This window comes from Crocodylus porosus, unplaced genomic scaffold (assembly GCF_001723895.1).
Source record: "Crocodylus porosus isolate Cpor-Errol unplaced genomic scaffold, CroPor_comp1, whole genome shotgun sequence".
Taxonomy (NCBI): Eukaryota; Metazoa; Chordata; order Crocodylia; family Crocodylidae; genus Crocodylus; species Crocodylus porosus.
This window is the reverse complement of record NW_017728925.1, coordinates 17,436,231-17,450,235: the sequence shown is the minus strand read 5'-3', so window position 1 is coordinate 17,450,235 and position 14,005 is coordinate 17,436,231. Positions and strand designations below refer to the sequence as shown.

Sequence of the window (14,005 nt, the reverse complement as noted above, 5' to 3'; positions counted from 1 at the left end):
ATTGTCCTTAATCTGGGAAGCTAGTCCCAGTTCCATCTCTGCCTTGGCCTTCCTAACTACCCCCCTACATCCCCAAGCAACTGCAGAATAGTCCTCCCTGGTGATGACCCCTTCGTTCCATTGGGTGTCTTTTATGATGATTAAACATTCAAAGTAAGACCTTAGAAGCTGGTGGTATACTTTTGTTGTTTGATTTACTTCTTTTTAATTTATACCACATTTCAGCACTTATCAGGAAAATGATGGCTGGAGGGACATAAAATTATTTTAGAATTTTGGAAAAAGGAATACTACGGCCTCCTGCAAGTTTCCAAAGGAACTGTGGGGGGTTAAGTCATTCATACTGTCTTTGAATAAAGATGCAGCCTTTTGACTTGGTTAATGACAGGTGTGAGAATAAACACTCTTCATTCAGTTGAGTATCAGTAACCCATAGCATGCTGGTGCCCATAGACATGCGGGACGTCTACTTCGATGCACTGTAATTACAGCACATTGGCGCAGACTCAATCTAATTAGCATGCTCCAGCAGCCTCAGCAACTTGTGTATTCAGCATCCCCATGCTCCAAAGTGATGGTGGGGCCACTTTAAAGCTCATTGCCCGAGCTTGAGTTAAAGTGCCCCCACCACCATTTTGAAGCACAGGATGCTGAATATATAAGATGCCGCGGGTGCTTTAATAAGACCGGCTCCAGATAGCCACTTAATTAAAGTGCCCCTTCCCACCCCTGGAGAATGTGTAAAGACACCCCTAGGTTGTGAATATGCTAGACTTCTTTCTTAAAATACCCCATTTGTTAAGCGTAGTAGCAGTAGGGGACCTCCCTGAATAGTACAGCTGCCACTCTGTTAACCGTATCATAAACGTGACAAGGAGGTAAATGCTGTTGACCGCCATCAGGCAGGCTGGCACAGGTAGAGATGCACCTGTGGAAGCAATATTGGGAAACATTAAGGAAAGCTAAGTGGAGCCTTATTCCATAACCACACATCTCTTGGTCTGCCTTTTCGTATCCAGAAGTTGAAGTGGATTTGTTAAACAGAAGAGAGTCATTATTTATTTACCTTGACATGGAAATCAAAGGGTGCTTCCTAGGGTTTTGTTGGCTGTAACTTATTTTGCTGGTAAATTTCTACATTTGCAAACGATTGTAACATTGACAAACCTTACAGACATACTTTTTTTTGTCTAAAAAGGTGTATTGTTTAGTAATTCAGTGAAGAGACACCTAACTAGCTATCTCTGAATACTCTGGTTTTGTGTTGAAGGTACTGAATCAACATTTAGTTTGAGCAAGGTAGTTTCAAACTTTAATTTTCTGTGTCTTACATTTAATATCAGAATTAATAAAAATAACCAAATGATGTTGAAAAGCTGATTGAGTAAGAACATCTTGTACAAGTATCCTGCTACTTAAAGGACATTGGATACTCATAGTGCTAAATAGAATTTCTAAACAGATGGTCATAATTAAAATAAAATACGTTCCCATATCAAGTCTATTCAGTGTTCTGGTAAGTGTTTCAGTAGTCTAACATAATATCACTAATTAAACTGTCGAGCAGCCGGCAACTGATTTTAAATGAAAAGTAGTTGAATTCAGGTGGGACAGGGAACTCTTAGCTTTCTCAGCATATTATTATTTTCAACCCAGTGGAAAAAAAGAAAAAAATCTAATTGTTTATAAATACAGCAATAAATGCATGCATGTGAGTGCATTTGCATTTCTAAATGGAAATACGCTAAGTGGGCAGGTTCATAAATACCATGGAAGTAAACCAACTGGTTTCAGGGTTTCGTGGTAATCTGAAAGCCACAAGTAGATTGTGGCATAATGCAGTAGCTATGGGTGTGGCTCTTTATTTTGAACATTTATTGAATTAGCAGCTTCTCGTAGACTTTATAATGGAGGCTTGAATTTAAATGGTTTAGCTGTTCTTCTTAGGCTGGCATAGACTAAGTATTTGGTCTTGTCATTCCCTTAACCTCAGATTATGCACAGAGGGCTATCCTTTTCAGAATAAGCCTCTCTCCATTCCCCTCCACCCCCTGTATGTTGTTACACACAGTTTGCATGGATCGATATCCAAAATGATATGTTATAAAAGGAAGGACAGCTCTTAACAAAGTACAGCTACTGCTTGTTTTATTTTGATTTTTTTTAATGATACTTTCCATGTTTTAATTTGGTCTTCATATTTTTATCTTTCCTTTCTGAGGAGCTGTCTGGTACTAAGCTATGTAAACAGTTTTGTGAATAAGGTGTAAACTGTGTAATTACCTTAAACACCCAGATTTCCAGGACATCAGAGAACTTCTGCCATGGAGTTACATAAGTAGTGTTTTATTGTGCTGGCTGTGAGGTACGAACTGTGCAAAAAGGAAATACTGCAAAGACAGAAATCTGTACCGCAAGGACTAACCCTCTGACAGGGTTTTAGAAGAGAGGAATGAGCACAGAATTATTCTTCTGTTCTGGCAATAAATGTCTTTACCAATTTAAAAAAGACCCCCAAAGTATGTAATGGGTTATGTTTTCATAAAGCTGCCTGCACCCTGATGTCTGATAAAGTTTGATTATGATTGATAAAGTGGAACACTAGTGATCCTGTTTCACTCAACTTCATATGCTAGTAAAATAAATAAAATGTCTTTGTTGTTTTTTCCCTCCCATTCATTAGTAATGGAATGCTGTTAGCTTTTGGAAATTGTGAACTGGACTGGTACCTGCCATTCAGAAAGGTACTCCATTACTTGGATTTGTGTCTAACCTATTTTGTGCCAACCATTTGTCTTGCCCCGCCCCTCCTTCCCCTTTCCCCAGAGGTGTATTTAATCCTATAAAAGGAACAGTGATGTCATTTACTGTAGATAAGAGTCACAATCTGGATTAGTGCAGACTAGCTTGGCAGCATGTGAATCTTTCTGATGGGATTATTGAACTGTTACCATAGTTTCAGATAACACAGAAGGTTGGATTCATTGTAGGAGAGTTCAGCATAAGGCTTTGGTTTTTATTCTGTAAAATATTTAAATGGTGCTGCTTTAATTAAAAACTAATAATAAATTACTGGAAAGCATGTATCAAAGTACTAAATATTCTGTTCATTCACTTTACAGCTGCCAAAATATAAAACAGTGAAATAATGATCTGCTAGTCTGCTAAGCAAGTGTCCAGGTTCCACAATGCCTGTGCAGGCAGCTCAGTGGACAGAGTTTCTGTCCTGTCCAATCTGCTACAACGAGTTTGATGAGAATGTGCACAAACCCATCAGTTTAGGTTGCTCCCACACTGTCTGTAAGACCTGCCTGAACAAGCTTCATCGCAAGGCATGTCCTTTCGACCAGACTGCCATCAATACAGACATCGATGTGCTTCCTGTAAACTTTGCACTTCTTCAATTAGTTGGAGCCCAGGTATGACATAAGGAGTTCTTTGCTGTATTTCGATCTTTCACATTACTGGTTACTTTCACAGTTACTGCAGGTATGCTAACTTCCTTCGCTGTCCCAAGTCAGGAAAGTAAAAGACTTGATCTTTGTAGCATTTTTTAAGACCTTGCACTTTACAAAAACAAATACATCACGGAACCAGCTTACAAGGCAGTTGTCCATTGCTAGAGTTAAAATTCCGTCTCTCTGTCTGGACACGATTCTGCTTTAACAATATTCTTGAGCTGTGCTTTAATTTTGGACAGAGAATGCCTATGCTACAATTTTAAAGGAGTCTTTCAACATGATTGAGTGTACAGCAGCAGGCCTTTGCTGAAAAACACTTTTTAGAGAATAGCTGGTTAATTATCTGTAAGCGCTGTCATCAGAAAGAAGTTAATCTACAGATTACATTCATTCATCCTTCCCTCCACTGGGAATTAGTTCCCTTAATGCTATATGTTCAAAAAAACAAAAACGGACTGTTTGACCCAGGTTCAAACTTTCAGTTATTTTTCAAGCACAGAAAGTGCAGACTTTTGAATTGTTTTTGGAGGCATAATCTAATCAATCAAGTTAGGAATTTTTTTCTTCAGTGCCTCGTAGTGGTGACATAAGGGCTATACAATCGGCATCATGCTGCAGGAAACTTGTAAATGCATCTGTCTCACTTGTGCCCTTGTATATTCCAAATTTTGTATCTTTTTCAAGCTAACAATCTAAAAATATTGAAGAGACAGTAGAAGAGGATGTTTTTATTGTGGGTTGTTTAATGTGTTGCTTATTTAGTTTGTCTCACATCCTCAAGTAACAGTCACAATAAACATTGTGTTTTATAAAATACAGGGCTCTAGACTTGTATGGTTTCACTTCTCAAATCCATGCATTCACTTCATTTTCTACTGCTAACTATGTCATAGCCACTTTGTCTTGTTAGTGCAACCTTTGCTTTCTCTGGCCTCCCCATTTCTGACCATGAGGAGTGCTCAGATACAGCTCAGATACCCTTTGTTTTTTGGCACTTTGCACTTATTATCTCCACCTCAGGTCTTGCACTAAGTTTAGACCCAGCCTGCAGAGCTATTTGTCTGCCTGCATTTCTTTCTCATTCCTATTCCTTAGCTTTTTCTTACCATGTACTTGGCTAGTTTTATTATCATTTATTGTCCATTGTTTCTTCCTACAAGCAACTTCGCACTTCTTGGCTGCATCTACACGGGCTGTGGACATTTGGTTCCCTGGGGACAACTAGCAGCAGCGCACCTTGTGCTGCTGCTAGTTGTTCTTGGGGAACGCTTGTGCCACGTGCACTCTGGCACACCACAAGTTTCCCCAGGGGCAATAGGGGAGGCTGGGGCTAGCACTGGGCTGGACACAGCAGCCTTGCCTGGGGCCCTGGGGGCCTCCCAGGGCTGCAGCAGCAGCGATTCTGCCACGCAGAGCCTGGCTGGCAGCCGCAGTGCGGCTCTGGGTGGCCTAGCTCTGCTTTTGAGTGGCGTGCGCTGCCCATGCGTGCGCTGCTCTGCTTTTTTTCTCTGTGGGTTTTTTTTGACCCTTGGATATCCAGGGGTCAAAAAACCCTCCGCGCTGCTCCCTTGCAGCATGGAGAACAACTGAACGTACCACACGGCCAGGCTTGTCTGGACGCGGCCCTCGTGTTGATCCCATGCATTGATCATCCTCTCAGACCCTGTGTGCCTCGCACTCATCTTTCAAATACATCTCCCAAGGTCAGTTTATTCAGCTCATCTTTCACCCACAGGTCTTCCTTTTGCCTTAAATTCCTCTGTGGTCCCTGTATTTTAACAAATCACTCAAAAGGGCCACATGAAATGTACAATAACAATAAATGCATCCTAATCTTTCATCATTGTAATGCTCATCTTGTGCAGTCCCGTGTTGTGTTATGTCTAATGGTTTTGCAAGCACATTAAGATTTACTTGTCTTTCAACTCTCTGAAAAGCAGCATACACCTGTTGTGTTTCATAATTAATAATAATGTTTATAACATGTTAAGTGTTTGGTGAGTAAGGTCAGATATGACAGTGACCGTGTATGTGAGCTACACCTCTCTTTTGCATTCTTTTAGGTACCAGATCATCAGACAGTAAAGTTAAGTAACCTAGGAGAGAACAAACATTATGAGGTAGCAAAGAAGTGCGTTGAGGATTTGGCACTATACCTGAAACCACTAAGTGGAGGAAAGGGTAAGTCTTCTTAAACTGTAGAATTCTCACTATAACATGTTAGCTTACTCTTAGCGGCAGTATGTCCTCAGTGCTAACTGGTTTCATGCTTCAAAGCAGTAGTCCTCCCACATTTCTGGTAACCTTTCCCTCTATCACTTTACTGGTCTGTGTGCACCTCAGATGCTTTATAAATAGCTGTCTTGCAGCTATTATATCTTCTTGGCTTTTGACTTTGAATAATCGTCTCATATGAGCAACTTTGAATGGGAATCCAAACTTTCTTCAGGCTAGACAGGGAGTTTCAGTTTTACATAAATAGGAGCAAGATTTTAATTTAAATTTCTTTTGTTAGTCAGCTGTCCACATATGATTGTACAGCACTGTACATAATGGGTCTTGCTACTTGGCTAGAGATCATTGGTGTTGCTTTGATGCAAATAATAAAAACACAAGGATTGATAGCACTAACTTAGTGTGGTGATGAGTAGCCCCTTAAGCTGAGAGTGCTTATGCTGGGTTTAACATTAGTGTCTGACTTAAGTGCGTATTCACAATGTTTTTACTGTGAACTTATTGAATAATTGGTCTTCTCATGAAGACTTTAACTATTTGCCTCTTTCTTTAAAGGTGTTGCTAGTTTGAATCAGAGTGCACTGAGCCGTCCAATGCAAAGAAAGCTGGTGACGCTGGTAAATTGTCAGCTGGTGGAGGAGGAGGGTCGGGTTAGAGCTATGCGTGCAGCTCGTTCACTTGGAGAAAGAACTGTAACCGAATTGATTTTGCAGCACCAAAATCCTCAGCAGCTGTCTGCCAATCTTTGGGCTGCTGTCAGGGCACGAGGATGCCAGTTCCTAGGGCCAGGTAAGACGTTTTCAGAATCCCCAACAGAAGGGATTTGGCTGCTCTGTTTCTTACCAAGCATAGTTCTAGAAAATTTTCTCTTTGCATTTTCAAGGTAGAAGTGTTGTCTTCCCAGTGGTCTATGGAGGAGCAAAAGAGGAAGCTAAGGAAGGGAGTTAGGGATCTTTTCCAATATACCACTGGTGTTGTCAGTGTCTGTCTTAAAATAGTGTAGGGAAATACTTCACAAATACTGGTGAAGTATAAATAGATATATTTTCCTTAATATTTGTAGCACAACATTAGTGTGTAATACAGGCTGATGACATTAAATGCTATGATTAGAGCATAGGAACACAGTTCTTAATACAAAGTCTATTGTTTATTCCTATGCTTAAATCATAGGATCCAGTAGCACCAGTCTAAGTGACTTAGTGAAAGCAGGCCATGGGAGCCAAGTCTTTGGAATCTTTGGTATAAATTAAGTGTTACTGGTCAGAGTGTTCCCAAAGTGAGCACAGGATTCAGCAGCAAATTGTGTTAAAACTGGAAATGTAATCCACTTCTGATTCTAGCAGTTAGTTCCAGCAGTGCTGGACCAGTCCTATAGTCATGTTTCATTCAGTTTCCTAGAATGGACAAAGTGTCCAAAGCAAGTTGAACTGTAAGCCAGATCTCTAAATCAGTCTATTTTCCTTTTTACTTGAACCATTTATGGCACTTGTAGCACTTCTAAAAATTGCTTTTTTTTATCTGGACTAGCAGATACGAAGTTTTTGCTTCCTGTTTTCTGCAATGTTCAGCTGTTATAATAAAAATAATAAGGGAATGTGGACAACATTTATCAATCTAAATATTCTTGCTTACACTCTTGATATGCAGTAATAGTACTTTTATTCTGACCATTTATTTTTATGTATGTGTTTAAAGCTATGCAAGAAGAAGCTTTGAAGCTTGTATTACTGGCACTGGAAGATGGCTCTGCACTCTCAAGAAAAGTTTTAGTACTTTTTGTTGTGCAAAGACTAGAACCAAGATTTCCTCAGGCATCTAAAACGAGCATTGGTCATGTTGTGCAGCTACTGTATCGAGCATCATGCTTTAAGGTAAAATACTGGAATTTAAAATGAAAACTGCCTTTTGGTTGGATAGCCCAAAGCCAGTTGGTTCTTCAATTTCAGGATATTGTTCCAAGGAACACTTCTTAGCATAAACATATTTTGCTTGTGACACACTGCTAGATTCAAATGTTGACCATTCAGAAGACAGAACAAGGCATCAAGGAGATATCTGAAAGCACTTAGTCTTCTGATCCCGCTAACAGTAACCTCTGCATTCAAGGAGCAGGTGAAATTGGAGTTTCTGGATATTAGTCAATCCTAATGCATATGTTCAGTGCTTACATTTATCTATTCTCTACTGAATGGCTTCCAACTTTGAGTGTCATAAACAGTGTTAGGCATAAACTCAGCTTTCCTTCACAGTAATGCAAGCCAGGGTCATTGAGATATTAATAGCCCCAGAAAGGCATTAAAATAATAACAGACATCTAACAAAGATGGGAGTCTGATCAAGACATTTTTGATAAGGTATCACTATTTGATATAGAAGCTATCATGTTGAAAGACATTATAGGTGGCTTGACTTTTATTCCAGGGCATGAAAAAAACAATAATCGTGATGATTCATGCATAATTTAAGCAATAATTTGACTTGTGCCCTTTAGCAATAATACTTGCCATTCATCTCTTTCCTTAAAATAAGAATTTCAGAATGTTTGTCTAGACAGGCATCATGTCAGCAATTACAGTATATCATGTCCTTTTATTTTCTTTCTAAAAAGATGAAGTGTTTCTTAGAGGTAAAGAATTGGGAAGCCATAGCTATTGGCTTTTATTCTTGTCTTTGTCACAGACAAAATAAGAGACCTTGTGCCTTAATATGTCTCAATTTATCCTTCTTTAAAATGCGGTAACACAGGTTAAAAATGTATTATGTTGTTTAATGCAGTGAAGCTTGCAGTCTTCAAATGAAAGGTGAGTTAGATATTTTTAATTATATAGGTAATACAGCTTTTTCAGATAAGTATCTTCTGTAATTTAAGAGTACTCTGCAGCTTTTTATCATGCAGCTTTTTTTGTCTTTTCTCATTTAATAATTTCTAGTGTTTCCTGTCATCTTGAGCTGGCCTTTAACATTTGGGCACAAGGAGCTGAAGAACTAACCCTATAGCTGCATATCCAGCCAACCTCTTCATAGCTTTATAGATTTAAACAAATCCAATTACTATCAGAGCTAAAATTGCTGGAGTTGAGGTCATATCCTTATAATAATGATCTATACTTTTAAATCCCTGGATATCTTGGTATTAATATTATCACCTGGGAAGATGAGCATTTGGAAGAGCGGTGTTCATGTTATCTACTGAGTCATGCCTGTTTTTGTAGGCTGTGGTATATACCTAATCTCTTAGATATACTTAAAGAAATATGAATTCTTTAAGCATTGCTGGATTTTTTTCAGGTCACAAAAAGGGATGAAGATTCTTCTCTGATGCAGCTGAAAGAGGAATTTCGGAGTTATGAGGCTTTGCGGAGAGAGCATGATGCCCAAATCGTTCACATTGCCATGGAAGCAGGCCTTCGTATATCACCAGAACAGTGGTCTTCCCTTCTTTATGGTGACTTAGCACATAAGTCACACATGCAGTCCATTATTGATAAGGTTTGTCTGGGGAGGGGGGGATTTAGTATCCTATCCTCACTAGATTAAACTGTTAAAAGATGTAATACTAAAATGGCTTGTAAACTGTGTAGAACCTCTCAAATTTAAATAAGATGTCTTGTAACTAGGGACTGACATGGAGTTTTTTTCCTGTCACCTTTGTACAAAGACCCTTCAGTTTTTTAATAGCTACAAGGGTCACAGTGAAGCACCACAAAATATCACTTATTCTAGTGTCTTATGATGAAGCTGCATAGGGCAGATTCTGAGCTGAGAAGTGTTATCTCTCACCACTGATACCTGTGTATGCAATCTGAAGACACTGCCTCATCTAATTTGGGACCCTGCACTCATGAGGAAAATGAGAATATTTTTTTCAATTAAAATGTCCTATTTATAGAACAGAAATCACTAAGACTGCATTTGTTTACAGCTTCAATCACCAGAGTCATTTGCAAAGAGTGTACAGGAGTTGACAATTGTCTTGCAACGTACAGGTGATCCAGCAAACTTAAACAGACTGAGGCCTCACTTAGAGCTTCTAGCAAACATAGATCCTAATCCAGGTATGCAAGTGGTGCTAATAGGTTTTTTTTACATTTTCCCTTCTTGTATGTAAAAAAACTGTGACTGTCTCTAGATAGAAAATTATGTTTCTGCTCTATAACATTCCTAGCAATGGGAGTGGCACAACAGATGCTGTTTTCTCAATATTCTTTCTAATTAATCCTTTTGCTGGATCTCTGGCATGCCATAAAAGTTGCCTCTTCTTTAAGATAATGATATTATATTCACTGACAAATTCTAAGCCTGTTTTAACAATCATAGATGCAACGTCTCCAACATGGGAGCAGCTGGAGAATGCAATGGTGGCTGTGAAGACTGTGGTACATGGGCTGGTGGACTTTATTCAGAACTATAGTAGAAAAGGGCATGAAGCACCACAGGTGATTATATTTAATTATTGAATAGTATGGCTGAGTCTTCTCTGTATAGAAAATATAATATATTTTGACAATTTAGTGATGATTTTAGAATAAGTATAGGGCTTCCTATTGTTGTGAAAGAGAGAGGTTTAATGCTGTAGGCCAAACTAGGAATACCTATATGACACACTAAAACCCTTCTAGCCAATTAAGAATGTACATTGATTAATACAATACGGAAATCAATCTTGTCTGCTTTTGCTAAGAAAAATGTGTGTGTTGATAGAGTAGCTTAAGGATGAAATTGGGAAGAATTTTGGGATTCTGTAAAGAATGCATTATGACCCTTTAAGGAAAATGTGACTGATATGTAAAAGAGAAAGACTAACACAGGTGATATCATTTTATTTGGTGAATAAAATTCTGATAGCTCTACATGGTAGAGTATTCTTGCAAAGAAAACTTGTTTTAAATCTTGTAATTTGTTGTTATGTTTAATCTTAGAGGATCCATATTTTAATCTTTCATACCACATGGCTGTCCCATTCACTACCTCAGTACTTGTTCACTGGAATCTCCGGTCTTGTGTAATCAAGGCAATTGTCATTTTAGTATCTGTTTAAACAAATAAAGAAAAAGATAAGTTTTAACATGAAGAGAATTTCATAATTCAGGTTAGCCATAGCTTATGATGGTTTTCTTGTAATAAGTTCATTATGAAATCCTTTTTATATATGTATCTACATAGTGAAATTAGTTGTTTTCTTGCTGCTTTTATTGCATTTAAAATACTAAAATATTGTGGTTAGTTTCTATAGAGCTTGCACAACAGAGGAGATCATGACTATATTTTTAATTTTACTTTAAGTTAATACATTACAGAAGAGTTGTATCATCAGAGCCTAGGAGCATGGACATACAAGTCTTTGTGGATCCTCATTGTTCCAGATGTTTGTCCTTCTAGATCAATCCAACCCAAGTATATAACTTGATGAGCAATCAACATTCACTCAGAACCCCTTTACCCTCCTCACCCACTCCACCCCATCATATAATGCTCCATGATGAGCTAGGCTCAAGAATATCTGTGTAATTATATTATAAAAACTCATTTTGGGTAAATCACAAGCAGTCTTTCTGTATGAATAACATTTACAAGTGCCAACTCATGGAGACATGGACCAAAGTGATGAGCGTGGCCACTTTTCCATTTTGGAATAGTCCAATTTAAGCTTCACTGTTCCTTCAGTTTTACGTTAGGTTGCCATCCTGACACCTGACGGTTATTCCGTGAGTGTTCACTTAAACAATGCAAACCAGTTATTTCTCTCCTTGTTTAATGCTAGATTTCTCAGACATTCAGATGCAAGAGGGTAAATAGTGCTGAACATTTTACTCTCTTTTCAAAGACATAAATGCTAAGACATAAAGTTTCAGAAACGTTTTGCTTTCAGAGTCCCCCTTTTAGCAATACTCTTAGCATTGGAGGCAATTAAATTCTTCCCTCTCAGTTATCTATGCAATCTATGAAAAAATGACAGTAGGGATTCTTCTGTTTTCCTCCTTCCCCAGACCAGTGCCTGGAAAACTGTAGTATTTCACAAGTATATTCTTTGTAGTATATAGAAGTCCACATCTCAAATATGGTTCTTTAGCCTGCATGTAGCTTGGAGGCCAGAGGGCAGAACTGCACATTTCTGGCTTTGAGGAATGCCCTCCTGACAAAGACCTGGTTACTTATGTTTTGTTTACTTAGCTGTTAGGAGACCTCCCTGCTTCAGAGCTTAAGGATTGTTGGGCATAAAATTTGCATCAACCAAAATGAAATGTAAAGTTAAAACAACTTGTGCAGATGGACTTACATTTGCTGGGTCTGTGTCAGACTTTGTTAGCTGGCTTGTAGAACTGAGCTACTTGATTCTTGACTGCCTTTCATTCCTGAGGCACCGCAGTGGCACATCCCCTGGCATACTTGTGAAGCTTCTGCTTGATTCCAGAGTGACAAACATGCGGGCACAGAAAAAGCCAAAAGGGAAGTTCTGCCCTATTGCAAAGGGAATAGAAACTCTGCCAGCTTTGTGGCTGCTAGGCATGCCTTGCTCTGGGCTACAAAAAAGTCAGCCTGCATAATCAGAGGATACGTAGCAGGGACGTTGCAAGTGAAACATTCCTCTCCACAAACTGGGAATTGGAGTAGTGCTTCTGACACAGAAATCACTGCTGCCAAATTGCCCAAGAGTGGCTGAGAAGCTACTGTTAGTAAGGACTTCCCCATTTTCTGTTACTAGGCTATGAAAGAAGTATGATGGCAAATGAAAAGTCATCTCGCCACTCTGCCACCTGCGCTTGCCTCATGATCCAGTGTTGGTAGCTGTAGTGTGTTAGGTCCCCTTGCCTTCCCTTCTGCAGCCAGTGCAATTTAATTGACAAGATCTTTCTCTATCTGGGAAGGAATCTTAGCTCTTTAGGCCAGGGCGAACTTGATAAATAGGGAACAGACTTTTTGGAAACACCTGTACTTCAAGCTAAGAAAAATTAAGTGCTGCGTGAGACCTTACACATGGACCTTGTGTCGCAAAAACAGACAACAGAAGGGAAAGAATGTATTTTCCCTCAGGTTCAAAATTAGAACCCCAATCCTTTTGAACACTTCTCTGATTAAGAGAGACTGAAAGAGCCCAGTTGGTAGCAGACTTTTGATGATAAATTTATGGGTGTTTATCCAACTAGACACAACAGGCAGGTAAATTTCCATCTATAAGTCTAAAAGAGCTTCAGCAATGCTCAGGGTCTCCAGATTAACTCTTAACTCTGTGAATAAGACAAGCATAGGGGCATATCCATATGCCCTCAAGAGAATTCAGGAAGCTTCATGGACTGTGAGTGAGTGTTCAGAAATTCCCTTTAGCTGTATTGTTTATCTTGGCTGATTCTTTGGATCGTTTGCATTTCTTGGCTAGAACCAGCCACACAAGCATGTTCCTGGACAAAAGACATGCAAGCAAAGCAGTTTCATCCAACCTCGTGTTTTGATGGAGATTTGATGGATAGACTAGTGACTAGGAACAGAAGGCAACTCTAACATCTCTGTGGCATTTATAAAAGGATTTCATAGATTTTCAGGGTCAGAAGGGACCTCAGTAGTTCATTGGGTCCAAGGATATCATCCTTCGAGGATAAAATAGCCTGTAAGGTAACAGGCCTTCCAAGAACTTTTCTGTGAGAATGAACAACTAAAAAAGCAAGCCACTCATTCCCAGAATAATGGAAATACAGAACAACCTGTTCTCCATCACATGACCCCTAGAACATCCAGTTTGAAGCAGTCTTAACTTGGGAGCATACTGTTTCCCTTTGCACGCAAATGGCTACCCACTGCGTTAGGCACATGGGTATCATATCTAGTTTGAGGCACATTTTAAGAGGAACGAATAAAAATATCAGGCACAGATTTGTTTTAGCCCTGTAATTGAAGCATCTGTACATTACATACAACATAACAGTGGGATTTTAGAAGTCACCTAGGAGATGTGGATGCCCAGATCCAAAAATCTTTCCCTAAATATATGTACATAGAGGATATGGATACAAATTCAGTTTGAAGCTTAAGGGCAATTTCCGAATGAAGGAAGAGAGGCATGCCTTTTGATGCAAAAATTGTTTGGAAGAACAATCACTCGCATGATCAGGGGGCAGCAGGGCAGGCCCTACGAGGCGAGGTGCCAGGACCTGAACCTGTTCAGCCTCCACAAGAGAAGGCTGAGGGGGGACCTGGTGGCCTGTTACAAACTAGTCAGAGGGGACCAGCAGGCACTGGGGAGTCCCTGTTCCCCTGAGCACTACCAGGAGTGACTAGAAATAACGGTCACAAGCTGGCAGAGGGTAGATTTA

At 39.4% G+C, this 14,005-nt stretch overlaps 1 protein-coding gene across 2 annotated transcripts in view; it reads left to right on the top strand.

The window, feature by feature from the left end:
- The first annotated feature begins 1,005 nt into the window (after positions 1 to 1,005).
- The window catches only part of RC3H2 (ring finger and CCCH-type domains 2), a 31,670-nt gene continuing 18,670 nt past the window's right edge, over positions 1,006 to 14,005 (top strand). For both annotated transcript variants that reach the window (XM_019540995.1, XM_019540996.1), the window contains exons 1-8: positions 1,006 to 2,744; positions 3,123 to 3,419; positions 5,525 to 5,642; positions 6,252 to 6,485; positions 7,395 to 7,570; positions 8,988 to 9,188; positions 9,622 to 9,754; positions 10,017 to 10,135. In XM_019540995.1, the coding sequence (XP_019396540.1) occupies positions 3,189 to 3,419; positions 5,525 to 5,642; positions 6,252 to 6,485; positions 7,395 to 7,570; positions 8,988 to 9,188; positions 9,622 to 9,754; positions 10,017 to 10,135 (1,212 nt within the window). In that variant the 5' untranslated portion in view covers positions 1,006 to 2,744; positions 3,123 to 3,188. The remainder of the gene's footprint in view (positions 2,745 to 3,122; positions 3,420 to 5,524; positions 5,643 to 6,251; positions 6,486 to 7,394; positions 7,571 to 8,987; positions 9,189 to 9,621; positions 9,755 to 10,016; positions 10,136 to 14,005) is intronic.